This window comes from Berghia stephanieae, chromosome 9, assembly GCF_034508935.2.
Source record: "Berghia stephanieae isolate SIO BIC M18660-M18661 chromosome 9, UCSD_Bste_1.3, whole genome shotgun sequence".
Taxonomy (NCBI): domain Eukaryota; kingdom Metazoa; phylum Mollusca; class Gastropoda; order Nudibranchia; family Aeolidiidae; genus Berghia; species Berghia stephanieae.
Window position 1 is genome coordinate 16310072 of NC_088368.1, and position 19701 is coordinate 16329772.

At 39.8% G+C, this 19701-nt stretch overlaps 3 protein-coding genes across 12 annotated transcripts in view; 1 reads left to right on the top strand and 2 right to left on the bottom strand.

Moving 5' to 3' along the window:
- Positions 1–19701, bottom strand: part of LOC144979791 (cytochrome P450 4F1-like) — a 66212-nt gene that overhangs the window by 44776 nt on the left and 1735 nt on the right. The window contains exon 1 of one of the 9 annotated variants that reach the window (XM_078926882.1): positions 6765–7342. The exons of the other annotated variants lie outside the window; for them this stretch is intronic. The gene's annotated coding sequence lies outside the window, so the exon portion shown is untranslated. Of the gene's footprint in view, positions 1–6764; positions 7343–19701 lie in introns of those variants that run through there. 9 annotated transcript variants of the gene reach the window in all.
- Positions 3071–3511, top strand: LOC144979152 (uncharacterized). Its single transcript, XM_078925755.1, has one exon. The coding sequence runs from the start codon at positions 3071–3073 to the stop codon at positions 3509–3511; it is 441 nt and encodes a 146-aa protein (XP_078781881.1).
- LOC144979790 (uncharacterized) lies at positions 7905–15902 on the bottom strand. 2 transcript variants are annotated; one of them, XR_013646770.1, is made up of 2 exons: positions 9566–15902; positions 7905–9030 (listed from the first exon to the last, which is right to left on the bottom strand). XR_013646770.1 is itself a non-coding variant. In XM_078926878.1 (1 exon), exon 1 carries the CDS (start codon positions 12969–12971, stop codon positions 10269–10271), a length of 2703 nt encoding a protein of 900 aa, XP_078783004.1. In that variant the 5' UTR covers positions 12972–13348; the 3' UTR covers positions 7905–10268. The 2 variants fall into 2 exon arrangements, 1 of the variants encoding a protein (XP_078783004.1); XM_078926878.1 differs by having other exon boundaries at positions 7905–13348.

Sequence of the window (19701 nt, forward strand, 5' to 3'; positions counted from 1 at the left end):
AAACACCTTCTGTGATAAATGGAAATTAAAAGTTAATTGCAATAAAACAGTCTACTCTATATTTACTAAGAGTCATCCTGTTTCCAAGAAAGAAATAACACTCTCCATCCAAGGCCATCGACTCGCGAAAGAAGAAAACCCCACATATTTGGGCATACAGTTAGACAGACAACTATCTCTGAACAAACACACTCAGAATGTAAAAATCAAAGCCACAAAGAGACTCCAGTTACTAAAACGACTAGCCAGTACTAATTGGGGAGCAGACAAAAACTCGCTTCGACAACTCTATTTAGGCTATGTGCGTTCCGTCATGGACTACAATTTAGCCCTCCAAAATGTAGGTAGTAAAAACACACACAAAACCTTGGACAGAGTACAAAACCAAGCCCTTCGCTTCATCTCCGGTGCCCTGAGATCGACACCCACAGCAGCATGTGAAATACATACTAATGTGGAACCACTTGGACTTCGCAGAGAATCAGCAGTGCTTGAAATGGTTGAAAGATACAAACGAAAAGAGGAAAACCATCCAAACAGAATTCTGGCAGAGAAATGGAAACCAAGAACAAGATTAAAACAAAAATCCCTGCTACACATTGCTAACAACTTGAATGAAAGACACAGACTCCCAGAAAACAGAGAAAAATCTATTTTAATCAGTCAAAAACCTCCATACGCCGAACTAAAACTTCCAAAAATAAAGACTAACCTCATAGAAGAAACAACAAGAAATAAAAACAAATCAGATATACAAACATTAGCAATGAAGACAATACAAGAATACCCAGACAATTGGATACATGTTTACACAGATGGATCTGCCCACAAAGGAACTAAAAATGCTGGGTATGGGTTTGTAGTAGAATACCCAGATAAAACCTGTGATAAAATCCACAATTCTTGCGGAAGCTCCTGCTCAAACTACGAGGCAGAGGCAGTTGCCATAGAAGCCTCACTGCGACACCTCTCTTGTTTTCCAGCTAAACCCTTCAAAACTTCAAAACACTGTCATCTTCACAGACTCCAAATCGGTTCTCCAAGCTCTCGATTTAGATAAACTGTCCTCAACGTTCAATAGTTTAAGATCTCAACTAGATGAATTCCTTACAACACACAGAGTAGACTTATCTCTCCAGTGGATACCGGGACATTCAAATATACCAGGAAATGACAATGCAGACAGACAGCTAGACTCGGATCAACACTTTTACAACCATCAATTCCAGTATCCTTAGACACAGCGAAACAAATAATCAAAACAAATAAGAGAGAAGAATGGATGAACAGTTGGGCAATGAGCACCACGGGTAGATGTATGTTTTCCCATATGACCACTCCTGTAAAGACTGATTGCCTAAATAAGCTCAGAAGACACCAGCAAAGCATCATCTTTCAACTAAGAACACAACACATACTGCTCAACAACCATTTAAGCAAAATTACAAAAGACACATCCCCTTCCTGCCCCCTATGTCAACACCCCAATGAAACAGTAACACACCACTTGCTTGAATGTCAACCTCTTGAAGATCTGAGATGCACATTCCTCCCACCAAATCCAAGCATCAGTAACACACTTTATAGTCACCTGGAACAACTACAAAAGACATCTAACTTCTACGTCATGGCACAAGACCGAAGGGCTAGAGCTCAGGTGGTCGCTGGTTCGGATAAGTAAGTAAGTAAGACTTAGTGTTAACCAGTGAGCAAGACATGATTGAGACAGTTAGACATAGTGCACCATTAGGCAAAAGCCATCATCAGACTTTACTGTTTGGCTTGAAATGTTATACAGAGAGGAAGGCACAGCTTGGGAATCGTTTCAATTATACAAAAGGTGACTATAACATGCTTAGGGACTCTGTGCAATCTCTTAACATTTCTGACAAAATAAGAGACATGGACGTAACAGTTGCTTGGAATACAGTCAAGAAGGAGGTTATGTCTGTTATTGAGGTTTGCCTAAGGTGAAGATTGGTGTTGCTAGGTCCAGACCACAGTGGATGAACAGTGATGTGACTGCTAAAATTCAGAAAAAGAAGCACGCTTATCAAAAGTATATGCAGTCAAGAGATGGCAAGGACTACCTGCTATACACTAGTGCTAGGAACCAGGCTAAAAGTGCTTGTAGGTCCGCAGTTAGGAACTTGGAAAAGAATATTGCTCAGAACGCAAAGAAAAACCCTAAGGCATTTTTTGCTTACGCCAGGACAAAAACTAGAACACAAGAGGGAGTGGCTGACTTAAAGGATGGAGAAAGAAAAGTGTCATCTGATAAAGGAAAGGCAAACGTGCTAAACTCCTTTTTTAGTAGTGTTTTCACAAATGAGGACCTTAGTGATGTACCAGAAGGTGAGATGAAAGACACTGGCACTAAACTGGAGAGTATAGCTATAGACAGTGAAGATGTTCGAAAGCGACTTCTTTCCTTGAATCCAAACAAGTCGCCAGGTCCGGATGGTTTCCACCCTAGGGTACTAAAGGAACTAGCTGTTCAGCTTGCTGGCCCTCTGGCTCTCGTGTTTGAGAAATCCTTGAGGGAAGGTGTTCTTCCTTCAGGCTGGAAAGAAGCGCAGGTCACACCCTTGTTTAAGAAAGGAGAAAAGAGTTCACCTGGAAATTGTCGGCCTGTCAGCCTTACAAGTGTGATATGCAAAGTTATGGAAGGAATTGTTAGAGACAGCCTGATTGACCATCTGACCTCAAATGAACTGTTATCAGGTTGCCAACATGGCTTTGTGTCTGGGCGTTCATGTGTAACAAACTTGTTAGCTACCCTAGAAGACTGGACATCTCTATTAGACAGTGGGTCTTCCGTAGACGCAATTTACCTAAATTTTTCAAAGGCATTTGACTCTGTCCCGCATGAGCGCCTAAAGGTCAAACTGAGGGCACTTGGAGTTCAAGGTGAAGTACTTGCCGGGATTGTTAACGAGTTTGTATTAACGGACAGTTGTCTGATTGGGCGTGTGTAAGGAGTGGGGTGCCACAAGGTAGTGTGCTTGGACCATCACTTTTCGTAGCATTCATCAATGATTTACCAGAGACTGTATCAGGCTTGTGTTCTATGTATGCAGATGATACGAAAGTGTATGGTGAGGCTGACAGTGAGGTTGATATAAAGAGACTTCAGAGTGATCTTGATAGTTTGGTCGATTGGGCTGATACTTGGCAGCTAAAGTTTAATGCCGACAAATGCAAAGTGCTCCATTTAGGCAACAAAAACCAGAAAGCAACCTACAAAATGAGAAAACATGGGAGTGAGGAGATAATTGATTTACAAGAGACAACATTGGAGAAAGATCTGGGAGTTCATATGGACCCAGAGCTCAAGTTTTCACAGCATTTGGAAAGGCAGGTCAACAAAGCTAACAGAATGCTTGGACTGATAAGGAGATCTTTTGACTATCTTGACTGTGACACTATGAAGTTAATGTTTGCAGCTTTGGTCCGACCACATTTGGAGTTCGGAAACTGTGTATGGGCACAGAAGATAAGAAGCTTATAGAGAGTGTGCTTAGGCGAGCAACAAAGGTCGTTAGTGGACTCAAGGACTTGAGTTATGAACAGCGCCTGAAAAGAGTAGGACTGCCAAGTATGGTCTATCGGCGTTTGAGAGGTGATATGATTGAGACCTATAAGTTCACACATTGCTTGTACGCGACTCAGGATAGGCTGTTCACAGTAGACAAAAAATCAGTCACCAGGGGCCACTCATATAAACTTCTGAAACCCAGGGTTAAAACCACCCTTCGACAGAACTTTTTTACACAGAGAGTAATTGAACGTTGGAACGCATTGCCAGCAAATGTCGTTGAAGCGCCGAGTGTCAATGCTTTCAAGAATAGATTAGATGCTGTGATGGAAAGTTATGTGCATAGTGTAGAAGTGCCTCCCACCCAAAATAGCTATGATCAAAAGATCAGTAGAGAAAGTGTAGTGTAGGCTAGCCCCTGATCACAAGATCAGGTAGGGAAATGCATTAGATCAGTTGTGAACAAGACATTCAGTGACTGGAAAGACTCGGCGACAGGCCAGTGGCCTAATCAAGCGACGTCGATACCTTCTATTCTATTCTATTCTATTCATGGCATAACCAACAAGCAAAGCAAATCTAACCGTGCGTAGTGATAGTGCTTTGGCTTCAGAATTGAACGAAGAAAATAATTTAATTAATATTGCCTTTGCAAGGTATTTTACAACATCATAATGACTAAATTCCCTTAGTAGGTGAGTGTTTTAATCGGCAACACAAGATGATTTCCATCACTCAAGTCTATAGTTTCTATGATAAACAATCGTTTCCTGGGCTTTTCAATATGGCGGCTAAGCTCCGCCCACTGGCATCAACTTTGCGACTGCGCGAACGAAGCCGCTTACCTTCCATGTATTATTATTCCAAGCTCCCAGCAAACAAAAGACATGAACGCATATTTTACACCATCAGGTCAAGACAAATTAAATATCGAGACAGACCAACGACTAACATTTGCACCGGCGTGCACTTATTTGCAGGTCTGATAACCCAATTCCTTATGGACTCATCGTTGTAACGGAAATCTCCAAAAATGACGCAAAATATTGTCCATTACAACAATGTTATACTAGGCCTATAAGTGGGTTCGAATCTCAAACATGCATGTATTATGTACACGTCGATTTGTAAAATAATTAACAGACTTGAAGCGCCTCCAGAATCATCAAGATTTAAGTTCGAAAAAAAAATATCTTGCAGACCAGCAACAGTCCCTTGCAGACGATTGAAAACCAATGGAGGGAATTCGGCGAATATATAATATGGGGAAGCGTGGCTCAGCGGTACGGTATTTGCTTCGTACCCGAAAGGTACTGAGTTCGATCACCCACCGCTGCCCTGTGTGGCCTTAAAGCCCTCCATAGACGCCGACATCCGCTGGAAGCGGGACGGATGACCTATCGCTGTGACCGGATCCCTGCGTTTATCGCAGATGATTTTTGCCCACATACGGGCAGATATTTTTTTGAGCGATCGGCGATCGGGGGCGTGGCAGTATAAAAAAGTGGACAATTTTTTTCGGATTTTCGCTGTTTTCACGTCGGATTCGTGATCAGCGTCAAATTTACAATAGGTTTGATACTAAGAACTGTGTGTTTACTCCAAAAATTGGTGAAATTAGAAATAAATTTTAATTAATAGTGAGGCTATGTGGCCGACAGAACCGATCCCAGTTACTGTCTGTTATTCTATCTTTCGTCTTGCGCACAATAGTGATTACTTCTCACTAAATTATATCAATTAGACTGTTGAAGGAACGAAATTGACATCATTCCACTTTTTGTTATTGTATTAAGGCAGTCATTTTGGTAATTAGTTCTCACTAAATTATATCAATCAGACTTTTAACGTTCAAGGTTACTCGTAGTTTTGTATGACGGTACGTTATTTCCGACTGGTGGATGTTGTGAGCATTTTACCTAAACTCATAGCATCAATAACCGTCCAAGATATTCGCATCATATGTAGCAATAGCTATAATAATCTAACATGTCGAGAGAGAGAGAGAGAGAGAGAGAGAGAGAGAGAGAGAGAGAGAGAGAGAGGGAAGAGAGAAAGAGAAAGAGAGAAAAATTTACTTGCGCTATATATACCGCTATATTCAATAAAGGTGCTCAAATCACTTTATAAGGGTCTTTGGCCAACATAAAAACATGCTAGACGAGACATGACTGTTAAGCGATATTGCAATTGTTTCCCGACAGAGACGACGCTGTAAACAGCAAGGTACTCATTTTAACAGTGAACAAGGTGAGAGAATGCGAGTAAAGAGCCTTTTCCAAGGACTCAATTATGCGCCACTCAGAGCGGGACTCGAATCCAGTACCGTCCGATCCAAAGGCGAGTGTCATTTCACAAGATCACATGCATAGCCGCACAAAAAAGTGATGAGAGAATAGATTCATATGTATTGAAGGAGGAGAGAGCGGATGGAGTGAGTAAAGTTCTTGGATATTTATAGAAGGAACCAAATTGACGTCACTCATCTCATTGTTATTGTTTTTAGACACCCATTTTTATGATTAGTTCTCATTAAAATATATCAGACTATAACGTTCAAGGTTCCATGTAGATCTTTGGGCTGGAGTGATATTTCTGGCTGGCGGACTTTGTGAGTATTTTAATTTAACACAGAGCATCAATAGAAGGAATGAATTTGACGTTAGTCAACCTGTTGTTATTGCTTTTAGACAGCATTTTATAATTAACTTATCACTAAGTTATATCAATCAGACAATGAACGTTCGCGTTTGCAATTTTGTGTGTTAATATGTTATACCCCGATGGAGATGTCGTGAGTATTTTTCCAATACGCATAACATCAATACATTTGCAATCCGATTTAAGTTTAAAAGCAACGTAGACCACGGAAATTTTTCCATTTTGTGGACAATAAAGATTTTTTATTTATCGTCATTATATATTATTATTATTATTATTATTATTATTATTATTATTATTATTATTATTATTATTATTATTATTATTATTATTATTATTATTATTATTATTATTATTTATAAAACAAATCGACAGTGTTCCCGTGGCAGTTTAAACGGGTACTCCTCGGGACTACTCGCATTCGCAACCCCCCCCCCCCCCCACCACCACCACCACCACACACACGCACACAGCTCTTTTCTCTTTTTTTTTTTTTTTTTTTTTTTTGGGGGGGGGGGGGGGGGGGCGTTGTTTGTAGATTATAATTCAAGGTTACAATGCCCACCCCTGTCGTCACGTAGTCCAGGCTTTTTGGCGTCTGCCAATCCCAAATGTCTGTGTCAAGGTCGACCGTCATGTCGCGTCAACGGGTGAGGAGGAAAAAAAAAAAAAGAACTGGCATATTATTATATCATTACATTGAAAATTATGAAAACTATTTTTTATTTTGTATGAAATCCTTTATAAGTTTTACGATGAACAAGAACGAAACTTTTGCCATCTACCTCTTCCTGGCGCAACATTTATAAAAATATTATTTTAAAAAAATAATAACACTGCATTTATTTGGCGCAATATCCACGTGCTCAAAGCGCTTTACAAGGGGTCCCAAGGCAACAGCAATATTAGACTTGAAAGACGAGACATGACGCCTGTCAGGCGATGTGACATTTTTTCCCAACAAAGACAACGAACGGCCATGTTCTCATTTTACACCTGAGTACGGTGAGAGAATGTGAGTAAAGAGCCTTTTCCAAGGACTCAACTCTGCGCCACTCGGAGCGGGTCTCGAAACCTGAACCTTCCGATCCGAAAGCGAGAGTCATACCACTTGATCCATCACAAAACAGGGAGGGGCCCTGTTCTGTCGGCCAAATAGCCTCAATATTAATTAAAATTTATTTCTAATTTCATCAATTTTTGGAGTAAAAACATAGTTCTTGGTATCAAACCTATTGTAAATTCTGCGCTGATCATGAATCTGACGTCAAAACAGCGAAAATCCGAAAAAAATTGTCCAATTTTTTATACTGCCACGCCCCCGATCGCCGATCGCCTCGAAAAATATTAAAGGCTCCATACACCACGGTTTTGATAGGCGTCCGAACCACGATCAGGCAAACCGGGGTGAAAACGCAATGTGTGTGGCCAAATACCTGGCCGATAAACCTAGGTACGGTCGATCGCCCGCAAAGCCCGCTTTGCTTAATATTTTTCGACGCGATCAGCAATCGGGGGCGTGGCAGTATAAAAAATTGGACAATTTTTTTCGGATTTTCGCTGTTTTGACGTCAGATTCGTGATCAGCGTCGAATTTACAATAGGTTTGATACCAAGTACTATGTTTTTACTCCAAAAATTGATGAAATTAGAAATAAATTTTAATTAATATTGAGGCTATGTGGCCGACAGAAAAGTGCCCCTCCCTGTTTTGTGATGGATCAAGTGGTATGACTCTCGCTTTGGCATAACAAAAGTGGCAATGAAATAACAATTTATGTTTTGTAAACTGCTTTAAAATTATGTTGCCTAATTATGCATAATTAAATAACATGGTTGTCATAATCATAATCATAAATCAGTGTTAGTAAACTAATTATCGATTAGTGAAAATATAGAAAATGGGCATGTTCCAATTTCAAATGTAACCACAGTGACTTTCGATAATAAATAAGATTTCTTCCCTATGATATTTGTAATTAATTAATCAAATGATTTATTGATTGGTTTGATTTAAGGTAGATATATTTACGAGCCCCCAATGTAATAGAATGCTATTGTTAAATTGAGATAGTAGCAGAAGTAAAGAATGGGTGTTTAAATATTATATCTAGATTAATGACTCACATATTATATTATATTAACGATTCATAATCCCGGACGAGCCTACCATTTTGTGGCGGGTTGAGTGTTATTGTTGTGGGATCGAGTCCAACCGATAGCTCAATGGTCTGGATTCGAACTAGTATGCGCGCTATGGCTCTCGTTACCAGCTGCACCACACACAACCTATATCACAAACAGCTCAGGTTTAATCTAGGGGAGATTAAGAATTGCCTTAGGATCCCTTATAACTTAATTGTATTAATAACAAGTGAGTCAAGACAATAGTAACGCCCAAATGCAATAATAACAATTCTATACATAAAGTTTAATTAGATTGTTTCAGGAAAAGATAGAAAGAATAAGTATTTATTTGTTATCAGGAAGAATAGCTCAAATTGAGTGGATCTAATCTATTATATATTTATTTGTTACTTTGATATAATCATATGTGTCTGTGGAAAATACATTTGAAAATGGTATAAGCCCGTTTGGCTTATCTTTATCCCGCCGGCTTGCTTGACTGAGGCAAATGTATCAGCTAGTTCCAGGGTTGGCGCCTGCTTTGCAGAGTTTTCTGGACATCACAACAGAGTGTTGTAGTTAGGCTGACATCAGGGGTTTACCGCTGTTCAAGGACTGGGATGCAGGGATTCGGCACAACTGGGTTCTCCAACGACACGGACAAGGACCAGGAAAATGGCCAGGACCAGGATCAGGACAAGGACCTTCAATTTAAGGGTTAAAACAACAAGGTCTTAGAGCCAATCGAGTTTGTCTTTCGCCACCGAATCGTCCTTGAGCGACACATCATAATAGCCTTTATTTGCCGACAAAGGCAAGGAGAAGCAGTAACTCCATGATAATGGGAGTTAGTATATGTTTTAAACATCAACTGACAGTCGAGCTATCTTACATGATGAGAATTTAACAGGGTTGTGTCCCTGGTATTTCTTTATTTATTTTTATTAATTATAATTGAGGTTATGATGTGTGGCCGGCGATTGGCGGTGGGGTACAGACATTCAAGCAATATACATATTGAATATAAATGAAATAATAACATAAGATCATAAACAACTGTTAACTATAAAATAAGATACATATAAATATAGTTTTGTACAGGTATTCCAACTTACGAACATCCATGGAATAGCACAATTAAAATATATACACAAACTATAATATTAATAATAATAGATTAAATTGAATTCACAGTAATATCTCGTTCAACTTTGAATGTTAACCAATAATTCATTTTACCTCCAGCCGAGATAGACAAACTTTTACAAGTTTGAAACTGGAGAGATAGCTCTTTTCTTGTGGGCTTCTTAGCGTGTGTGTGATAAGATTCATAGATGAATTTGGTTTTATGAAATGGAAAAGAGCGTCTGGATTATGGGAATAGCCAATCAGAAGAATTTCCGGTTTTAGATAGCCGATGATATCCAGATGCGTTGGTAAGAAAGAATAACGGATAGATAATTACCAGAGAGCTAGGCCTCAATTGTAATTTTAGCTACTCTTGAACGAGACAAGGCCTCAGGGCCTAGGGACGTTGGAGACTTGTTTGGGAAAGGTAATTAGCAGGTGGCATGAATACAATGGGCAGACAATTTGAACAGGTAAATAAGCCTTAAGCTGAAAGTGAGTGTTCCGTTATACAATGGAAATGTTTACCACCTAACGACCAGAATTTCCGTTAGAAAGATTTGGAGCTGTATTGGAGAAAGGCTGTCCGTGTTTGAGTATTTTTAATGGAGGTGTTGATCAAATATATGTCTCGTCCACTAGGTTTGAAGTGGTTTTGAACGAGACGATGACGAATGATAAAGAAATCACGCAGTGAAAGAAAATCGCTCGTCACATTCTCCCCCTCTTGAAAAATCTCCTTGTGAGATTAAAATTAAGTCTAGTTTAAAATCATCTGAGAAACGTGGACAATAAGATAGTACTGGAAGTACGGTTATGCTGTTGTGGCGTCATCGGATACCGGATGGCGACTTAAGAAGTCGGCTCCATGGTTATCAGTGCCTTTGATGAATTCCACATGGAACGAAAATTGCTGTAGTATTAGCGACCAACGCATGAGTTTAGCGTTTAATTGTTGAGCTGTGGCCAGAAATAGAAGTGGCTGATTGTCGCATTGAACAGTGAAGTGACGTCCATAAAGGTATATTTGGTATTTTTGTATGGCCCATACCAGGGCAAGACATTCCTGCTCCACTGTTGAGTATCTTTGTTCCGCAGGCGATAATTTTCTACTTGCGTAAGCAACAGGGTGTAGGACTGTAGGGTCATCGAGGTCAGGTTGAAGTAACGTAGCGTCTATTTCAATTTTACTTGCGTCTGTCCTCAGAATGAAAGGTTTGTTGGGGTCAGGTAAGCGCAGCACGGGTAGTGACGTCAGAGTCCTTTTTATAGCGCAGAAAGCGTTCTCGCGGTGTGAAGCGTTCCTGGTTTGTCCAACATTTTTAAATTCAGGAGTTATTGTTCCTCCCTGATTTCGTTGCTTGGCAACATTATGATTCCTTATCTTGGCATCATTTTGATTTCTTTTCTTGGTATCATGTTGATTCCATATCTTTGATACATTTGGATTCCGTTTCTTGGCCTCATTTTGATCCAGATTGTGTGAAACATTTTTGCTGCATTTCCTGGTATCGTTCTGACTCCAAATTCGTGAAACCTTGTGAGTCCATCTCCATGTATCATCTTGATTCCATCGCTTGAGATCATTTTTATTCCGACTCTTTGTGTGTGAATAATGTCTCATGATGTTTGCGCCCGTGTGTTGAACGGGAGTGTTTACAGTCCTAATCGAACCTAAGGTTACTGGAGCTGTGTTTGTTTGATCTGGTTTCCATTGGCATTTTTGACATGACTTTATATGGCTCTTGATGTCATCCGAAATACCAGGCCAGAAATAGTGGGCTGAGATGCGCTCCGTTGTGGCAGCGATTCCCACATGTCCTTTGAAAGGTATGTTGTGTCCCATGTCTAGAATCTGTCGGCGATGCGTAGAGGGGACGACGAGCTGATGGCGTTTTTTGCCAGAGACTCTGTACAACAACTCTTGTTGTATTATGAATTCTCCCTTTTTATTCTTGTCACTGGCTTCCGTCACTTTAGCGAAGTAGCGGGAGAGAGTCGTGTCCTCGGTCTGTGCCTTTCTCATTTCCTTTGGTCCAGGATTTTGTGATAACGGCGGCATATTCCGTTGATCCTGTGCTCTTGTCCTTATGTGACAGGCGTGAAATGGGTGTTTGGGCGTTCCGAGAAATACGTATTTGCATCCAAGGATGAGAGGGTGAGTAGGTGAATCTAGTACTCCTGCAGGTATAGTTCCTACTACGTATGGAGAGTTTATTTCGATATTAGCTATCGGAAGTTGCAGAGATGGGCTGTCTGTAGTGGCGCATTGAATCTCGATAATTTCGCCTGTGAATTGGTCCGGCCGAACCAAGTCTCGTGCTACGACCGCGTGATAGTCTAATCCCGTGTCGTAGAGAACGGTCACTTTCTGTCCATTTACTTTGACTGTGTCAATGACTGGAGGGTGATTCGAAGATTCTTTTGTTTTATGAAGTGGGTGGTTCCCAACTGTGCGGCCTACATTTACACTGACAGGTTTTCCCTTTTGATGACCGTTACGTTTGTTGTCGCGACGGCATTCCTCTGTCAAATGTCCCTTCATATTACAGTTCTTGCAGTATACGTGTTGTTTGTGTTGTGTTGTGTTACTTCTTTCGTATTCGTTATTGTTATTCTTCTTTTCATATGGGGGTGGAGATGTAGCTCTATCTTCATGTGAGGTGGACGGGTTTTGAATCCGGTGTTGTCTCCTTTCTGTGAGGTGATTTTCTTGCGCTGTTGCAAACCGGTCAGCACATGTTACTATATCGTCCAGTTTATGAGCGCCTTGCTCATCGACAAAACGACGGACATCCAGGGGCATTGCATCTCTCAGCTGTTCCACCATGATAAGCTGGTTTAATCCCTCATAGGTGTCTGGGTTGCCAGATAGTTTCAACCATTGTTGGAGGCTGAGTTGTAGATGATCTGCCAACTGGTGGTATGTTTCATGCCTGTCCTTCCTTAATGTTCGGAATCTTCTACGGTAGGATTCTGCGCTGACATCAAAATGTCTCAGTAGGGATGACTTTAGCTCCTGAAAGTTATTTTTGTTGTCCTGTGTCAGGCGAGAGTAAACATCATAGGCTTTGCCCTTGAGATGCTGAGACGCTTTGAGTGCCCATTTGTCCTCCGGAAGATCATATGAGATCGCTAACTCCTGGAATCGCGTTAACCATTGATCAATCCCTTCAATGTGTGGGTTGAAAGTTTCTACCGGGAACGACATTACTTTATCAATGCTTCCATTGCCCTGACTAGATGGAATGGGGCTATGGGTAGAGAGTCTGTTTTCTGCCATTTCTCTTGTTAAAGACATTTCAATTTCTTTTTGGCGGGTACGCTCTCTTTCTGTCTCCAGATCTTTGTCTTTCATACTCTTTTCATACTCGTGTTTCCTCTTTTCCTCCTCTTCTAGTCTGGCAATCTCTTTCTCCGCATTCTCCGTCACATAGGCGGATAACTGTTCACCAGAAAGGCCTAATTCTTTTCCTAACTGGATAAATTCGCGTCTAATTGTAACACCAGTAGCCATGGCTGATTAATTACAGATTGAACAACAATGGGTAGTGGGGCAGATTGAGATCTGTCAATAGGAGTAGTAAGGCGTCTCCTTCCCTCCACTAGCCTGCGGGAGGTCCTTGGGCAAGACCGAGTACCCGCAATGCCCCCCGAACAGGGTTACGTGAAGTCGCGCCAGGCAGGCGATGGATGGGGACGGAGAGCAGCTGAAGGAGCTTCAGAACTGGTCTCTTCTTCAATGTGCTAGGCAGAGGATATCCTATGGATACAATGGCTGGGACACACGTCCTGTAAGGACACTGCTCTCTCACAGATAGCAATGGCAAACTACTGTGAGTAAACCTGCCACGGAAACCTGAATGAAGAAAAGCAAAACAAATAACGATATGAGACCTGGTAATGAGACCCCCAAGTTAGATTGGTCTCCAAAGCGTATTGGGGAAGAACCTGACGCCGGCGGGAGTACCAGCCTAGTTGATGAAGGCATAACGCCTGACTGTACAGACCTGGGAAAGAACCGGAATACATGGTTAAAACGGAACTACCTCATAGGAACTTGGAACATAAGAAGTATGGCAGCCGGTAAACTCAACACCATCATCAATGAAGCAGAAGAAAACAAAATAGACATTCTGGGACTGTCGGAACACAGATGGGCTGGAAGTGGACATTTCACAACCAGCTGCGGAGGAAGGATAATTTACTCAGGAAGGGGAAAATCTGGACAAAGCGGTGTGGCAATCTATCTCGCAAAAACAACAGTCAACAGCCTCATTGGATACAAACCAGTGAGTGATCGCATTGTTAGCATTAGACTCCAAGGTCAAGCCAAAAACATCACGTTTATTCAAGTTTACGCACCAACAACTGCTGCAACTGAAGAAGCAATAGAGAATTTCTATGATGCCCTACAAAAGGAAGTGGACAACAAAGATAAACAGGACATTTTAATAATCGCTGGTGACTTTAATGCCAAGGTAGGACGAAAAAAGAACAGTGAAGAAGATGGAATCATTGGAATATCTGGACTAGGGGAAAGAAACGAAAGAGCGAAACGCTCATAGATTTTGCACTGGCAAATCAACTTGCAATAAAAAACACCATGTTCAAAAAACATCCAAGAAGACTATTTACGTGGACATCGCCAGATGGAAGAACAAAAAACCAAATTGATTACATCATGATTGAAAAAAGATGGAACACCATAATTCAAGACGTCACGACCAAACCAAAAGCAGACTGTGACACAGACCACGAACTTTTGATATCAAAACTGAAACTGAAGCTTAAAATGAAGAAAAAAGTTACAAGACCTATTAGATACGAAGTTGACAGTATCAATGAAGAATTTGCGATTGAAGTAAAGAATCGTTTCCAACTGCTACTTCAAGATATCGAGGAAAAGGAACCGGATGAGATCGCAAATGAGACAAGGAAAATATACTTGGAATCCGCTGAAAAACACATTCCTAAAAAACGGGGAAAAAAACAACCATGGATGAGTGAAAATACACTAAACAAAATCAAAGAGAGGAAAGACGCAAAGACGACTCATGGCACTCATAGCAATGTATACAAAGAGATAGCTAAGGAAGTGAAAAAGCTGTGCAGAACGGATAAGAAAGAATATCTCATGAGAAAATGCAGAAAAATAGAAGACCTTCAGAGAGAAAACAAGACCAGGGAAATGTATGATGAAATAAAAACCATCACAAAAAGTTTTCAATCACGAATAGGGGTAATAAAAGATGAGCAAGGTAAACCCCTCACAGAAGCAGAAGACATAGCAAATAGGTGGAAAAGATATTGTGAAGATATGTACACAGAAGACCAAATAAACGAAATCCAACCTTTGCAAAACAACATGCAAAATGAAAATGAAGAATCTAGCTTACCACCTCTAAAATCTGAAATAGAATGGGCAATTAAATCACTTAAAGATGGGAAAAGTCCAGGTTGTGACAACATTCAAGCTGAGATGATAAAAGCAAGCGAAGATGAAGGAGTTGAAGTATATCTAAGACTTTGTACGAAAATTTGGGAGAAAGAAATTTGGCCCTCAGATTGGAGGAGAGCAATTTTTATACCATTGCCTAAGAAAGGAGACTTACAACTATGCTCCAACTACCGAACAATATCACTCATCAGTCATGCAAGCAAAATCCTTCTAAAAATTATCATGAACAGGATTGAACGTAAACTGGAAGAAGAAGTCAGTAACACCCAGGCAGGTTTTAGAAAAAACAGAGGGACAAGAGACCACATATTCAATTTGCGTCAAATTATTCAGAAGCATCGAGAAGTAAATTCTGGCCTCCACACTTGTTTTATAGACTATTCGAAAGCTTTTGATTGTGTTAATCATGAGAAACTATGGGAAACTCTCCTGGAGATGAACTTTGATCCTAAAATTAGAAACCTGATAAGATCCCTCTATGAGAACCAACAATCAGCGGTACAACTAGAAAGCGGAACAACAGAATGGTTCAAAGTTACAAAAGGAGTAAGACAGGGATGTATTCTATCACCCCATTTGTTCAGCATTTACACTGAAGGTATAATGCGAGATGTGGAAAAAGATGTCAGGAGAAGTAATTACAACGAACCTAAAATGCAAGGTCTACCCATAAAAGATCTGAGGTACGCAGACGACACTGCACTATTGTCCACAACACCGGGGGGACTAGAGAATCTAATAACATCTGTAAAGGAACATAGCGAGACCAAAGGCCTTAAGCTGAATATAAAGAAGACAAAAATCATGAATACTGACAAATGCAAAACAGATGCCATCATAAAAATCAATGGAGAAGAAATAGAACGAGTAAAGAATTTTGAATATCTTGGAGCCAGGATTGAGTACAACGGGAAATCGGCCCCAGAGATCAGGAGGAGACTAGCAATGGCAAGATCAAAGCTAGAAAAGATGAATAATATCTGGAAAGGGCAGTGCATTCAAACAAAAATCAAAATCCTCAAAAGTGTTGTTTTCCCAACTGCAACATATGGATGCGAAGCATGGACTATCAGCAAAGCAGAGAGCACAAAGATCACAGCTTTTGAAATGGCATGCTACAGAAAAATACTCAGAATATCATGGACTGAAAAACAAACAAACAAAGAAGTCCTGAGAAGGATCGGAATAAAATCACCAATTCTTCTTCAAACTGTAAAGAAATTGAAACTAAACTATTTTGGCCACACGACTCGCCACGAATCATTAGAAAAGCACATTCTGCAGACAAGGGTAGACGGCAAGAGAGGAAGAGGTAGACCAACAAGAAGCTGGGAACAAGATATTTGTGAATGGCTGGGAATGACAGCAACTCAAGCAAGTAGACTGGCGGAAAATCGTAATCTGTTTCGCAAGAAAGTTCGGGAAGCAACGTCCTACGCAGGATCAGCTGACTAGATGATGAGATGAACAACTGCAGAAGGTGAATGAGAATGATGCGATAGATGGAATTGAACCAGAAAGAGTAGGACAGAAAGCAAACAAATGGAACTTTGCCAGTAAGGGTTAAATATGAATGAGGACGATAGTGAAGTAAGTCACAACACACTGTTGAAAAGTGCTAGGTTTCGCTAAGCCAAATTTCAATAAATGACACACACAGTGACACAATACTTAGAAAGAGTAGTTATTGCCTGGGGCTTAATTTGGCGTGCTCGTGTCAATAGAGAGATAATACTATTTACCGTTACACGTGTAAACAACAACTTGCAAGATGGCCTAACTTGAAGTTAGAGTGACTGTAATTTTTAATTAAGATTTGTTTAACTTAATTTTTGAAGGGGGGGGGGGGTATTCTCGGAAGGGGGGGGGGGGTATTCTCGGCAGGGGGGGGGGGGGGGGTTACTCTCGGTTGGAGGTCCAAAATTTATGGCAACAATGGCATAACAAAAGTGGCAATGAAATAACAATTTATGTTTTGTAAACTGCTTTAAAATTATGTTGCCTAATTATGCATAATTAAATAACATGGTTGTCATAATCATAATCATAAATCAGTGTTAGTAAACTAATTATCGATTAGTGAAAATATAGAAAATGGGCATGTTCCAATTTCAAATGTAACCACAGTGACTTTCGATAATAAATAAGATTTCTTCCCTATGATATTTGTAATTAATTAATCAAATGATTTATTGATTGGTTTGATTTAAGGTAGATATATTTACGAGCCCCCAATGTAATAGAATGCTATTGTTAAATTGAGATAGTAGCAGAAGTAAAGAATGGGTGTTTAAATATTATATCTAGATTAATGACTCACATATTATATTATATTAACGATTCATAATCCCGGACGAGCCTACCATTTTGTGGCGGGTTGAGTGTTATTGTTGTGGGATCGAGTCCAACCGATAGCTCAATGGTCTGGATTCGAACTAGTATGCGCGCTATGGCTCTCGTTACCAGCTGCACCACACACAACCTATATCACAAACAGCTCAGGTTTAATCTAGGGGAGATTAAGAATTGCCTTAGGATCCCTTATAACTTAATTGTATTAATAACAAGTGAGTCAAGACAATAGTAACGCCCAAATGCAATAATAACAATTCTATACATAAAGTTTAATTAGATTGTTTCAGGAAAAGATAGAAAGAATAAGTATTTATTTGTTATCAGGAAGAATAGCTCAAATTGAGTGGATCTAATCTATTATATATTTATTTGTTACTTTGATATAATCATATGTGTCTGTGGAAAATACATTTGAAAATGGTATAAGCCCGTTTGGCTTATCTTTATCCCGCCGGCTTGCTTGACTGAGGCAAATGTATCAGCTAGTTCCAGGGTTGGCGCCTGCTTTGCAGAGTTTTCTGGACATCACAACAGAGTGTTGTAGTTAGGCTGACATCAGGGGTTTACCGCTGTTCAAGGACTGGGATGCAGGGATTCGGCACAACTGGGTGCTCCAACGACACGGACAAGGACCAGGAAAATGGCCAGGACCAGGATCAGGACAAGGACCTTCAATTTAAGGGTTAAAACAACAAGGTCTTAGAGCCAATCGAGTTTGTCTTTCGCCACCGAATCGTCCTTGAGCGACACATCATAATAGCCTTTATTTGCCGACAAAGGCAAGGAGAAGCAGTAACTCCATGATAATGGGAGTTAGTATATGTTTTAAACATCAACTGACAGTCGAGCTATCTTACATGATGAGAATTTAACAGGGTTGTGTCCCTGGTATTTCTTTATTTATTTTTATTAATTATAATTGAGGTTATGATGTGTGGCCGGCGATTGGCGGTGGGGTACAGACATTCAAGCAATATACATATTGAATATAAATGAAATAATAACATAAGATCATAAACAACTGTTAACTATAAAATAAGATACATATAAATATAGTTTTGTACAGGTATTCCAACTTACGAACATCCATGGAATAGCACAATTAAAATATATACACAAACTATAATATTAATAATAGATAGATTAAATTGAATTCACAGTAATATCTCGTTCAACTTTGAATGTTAACCAATAATTCATTTTACCTCCAGCCGAGATAGACAAACTTTTACAAGTTTGAAACTGGAGAGATAGCTCTTTTCTTGTGGGCTTCTTAGCGTGTGTGTGATAAGATTCATAGATGAATTTGGTTTTATGAAATGGAAAAGAGCGTCTGGATTATGGGAATAGCCAATCAGAAGAATTTCCGGTTTTAGATAGCCGATGATATCCAGATGCGTTGGTAAGAAAGAATAACGGATAGATAATTACCAGAGAGCTAGGCCTCAATTGTAATTTTAGCTACTCTTGAACGAGACAAGGCCTCAGGGCCTAGGGACGTTGGAGACTTGTTTGGGAAAGGTAATTAGCAGGTGGCATGAATACAATGGGCAGACAATTTGAACAGGTAAATAAGCCTTAAGCTGAAAGTGAGTGTTCCGTTATACAATGGAAATGTTTACCACCTAACGACCAGAATTTCCGTTAGAAAGATTTGGAGCTGTATTGGAGAAAGGCTGTCCGTGTTTGAGTATTTTTAATGGAGGTGTTGATCAAATATATGTCTCGTCCACTAGGTTTGAAGTGGTTTTGAACGAGACGATGACGAATGATAAAGAAATCACGCAGTGAAAGAAAATCGCTCGTCACAGTCATGACAGTTCATTGTTTTTAAATAGACAAATAAAAAAGTCAATTCCACTGTGAAAGTTTAGGCACAGTAGCAATCTACTAAAAAAAATAATTAAATAAAAAATTAGAGCCTGGAGTTGGCGACTTTTACAGTATGAAATAGTGAATTTGTTCCATTGGGCCTGCTAGGAGATGTATAAAGCATTCTGAATACGGTGAACATTAATATAATGCAAATTTATTCAATCATCATTCTACTACTACTACTACTACTACTACTACTACTACTACTACTACTACTACTACTACTACTACTATTACTACTACTACTACTACTACTATACTACTATACTACTACTACTACTACTACTACTACTACTATACTACTACTACTACTACTACTACTACTACTACTACTACTACTACTACTACTACTACTACTACTACTACTACTACTACTACTACTACTACTACTACTACTACTACTACTACTACTACACTACTACTACTACTACTACTACTACTACTACTACTATACTACTATACTACTACTACTACTACTACTACTACTACTACTACTACTACTACTATTACTACTACTACTACTACTACTACTACTACTACTACTACTACTCTTACT

What these genes read in the sequence shown, in the direction of transcription:
- LOC144979152 (XM_078925755.1), top strand. Translation starts at nt 3,071, where the DNA reads ATGTATGCAGATGATACGAAAGTGTATGGTGAGGCTGACAGTGAGGTT.
- LOC144979790 (XM_078926878.1), bottom strand. Translation starts at nt 12,971, where the DNA reads ATGGCTACTGGTGTTACAATTAGACGCGAATTTATCCAGTTAGGAAAA.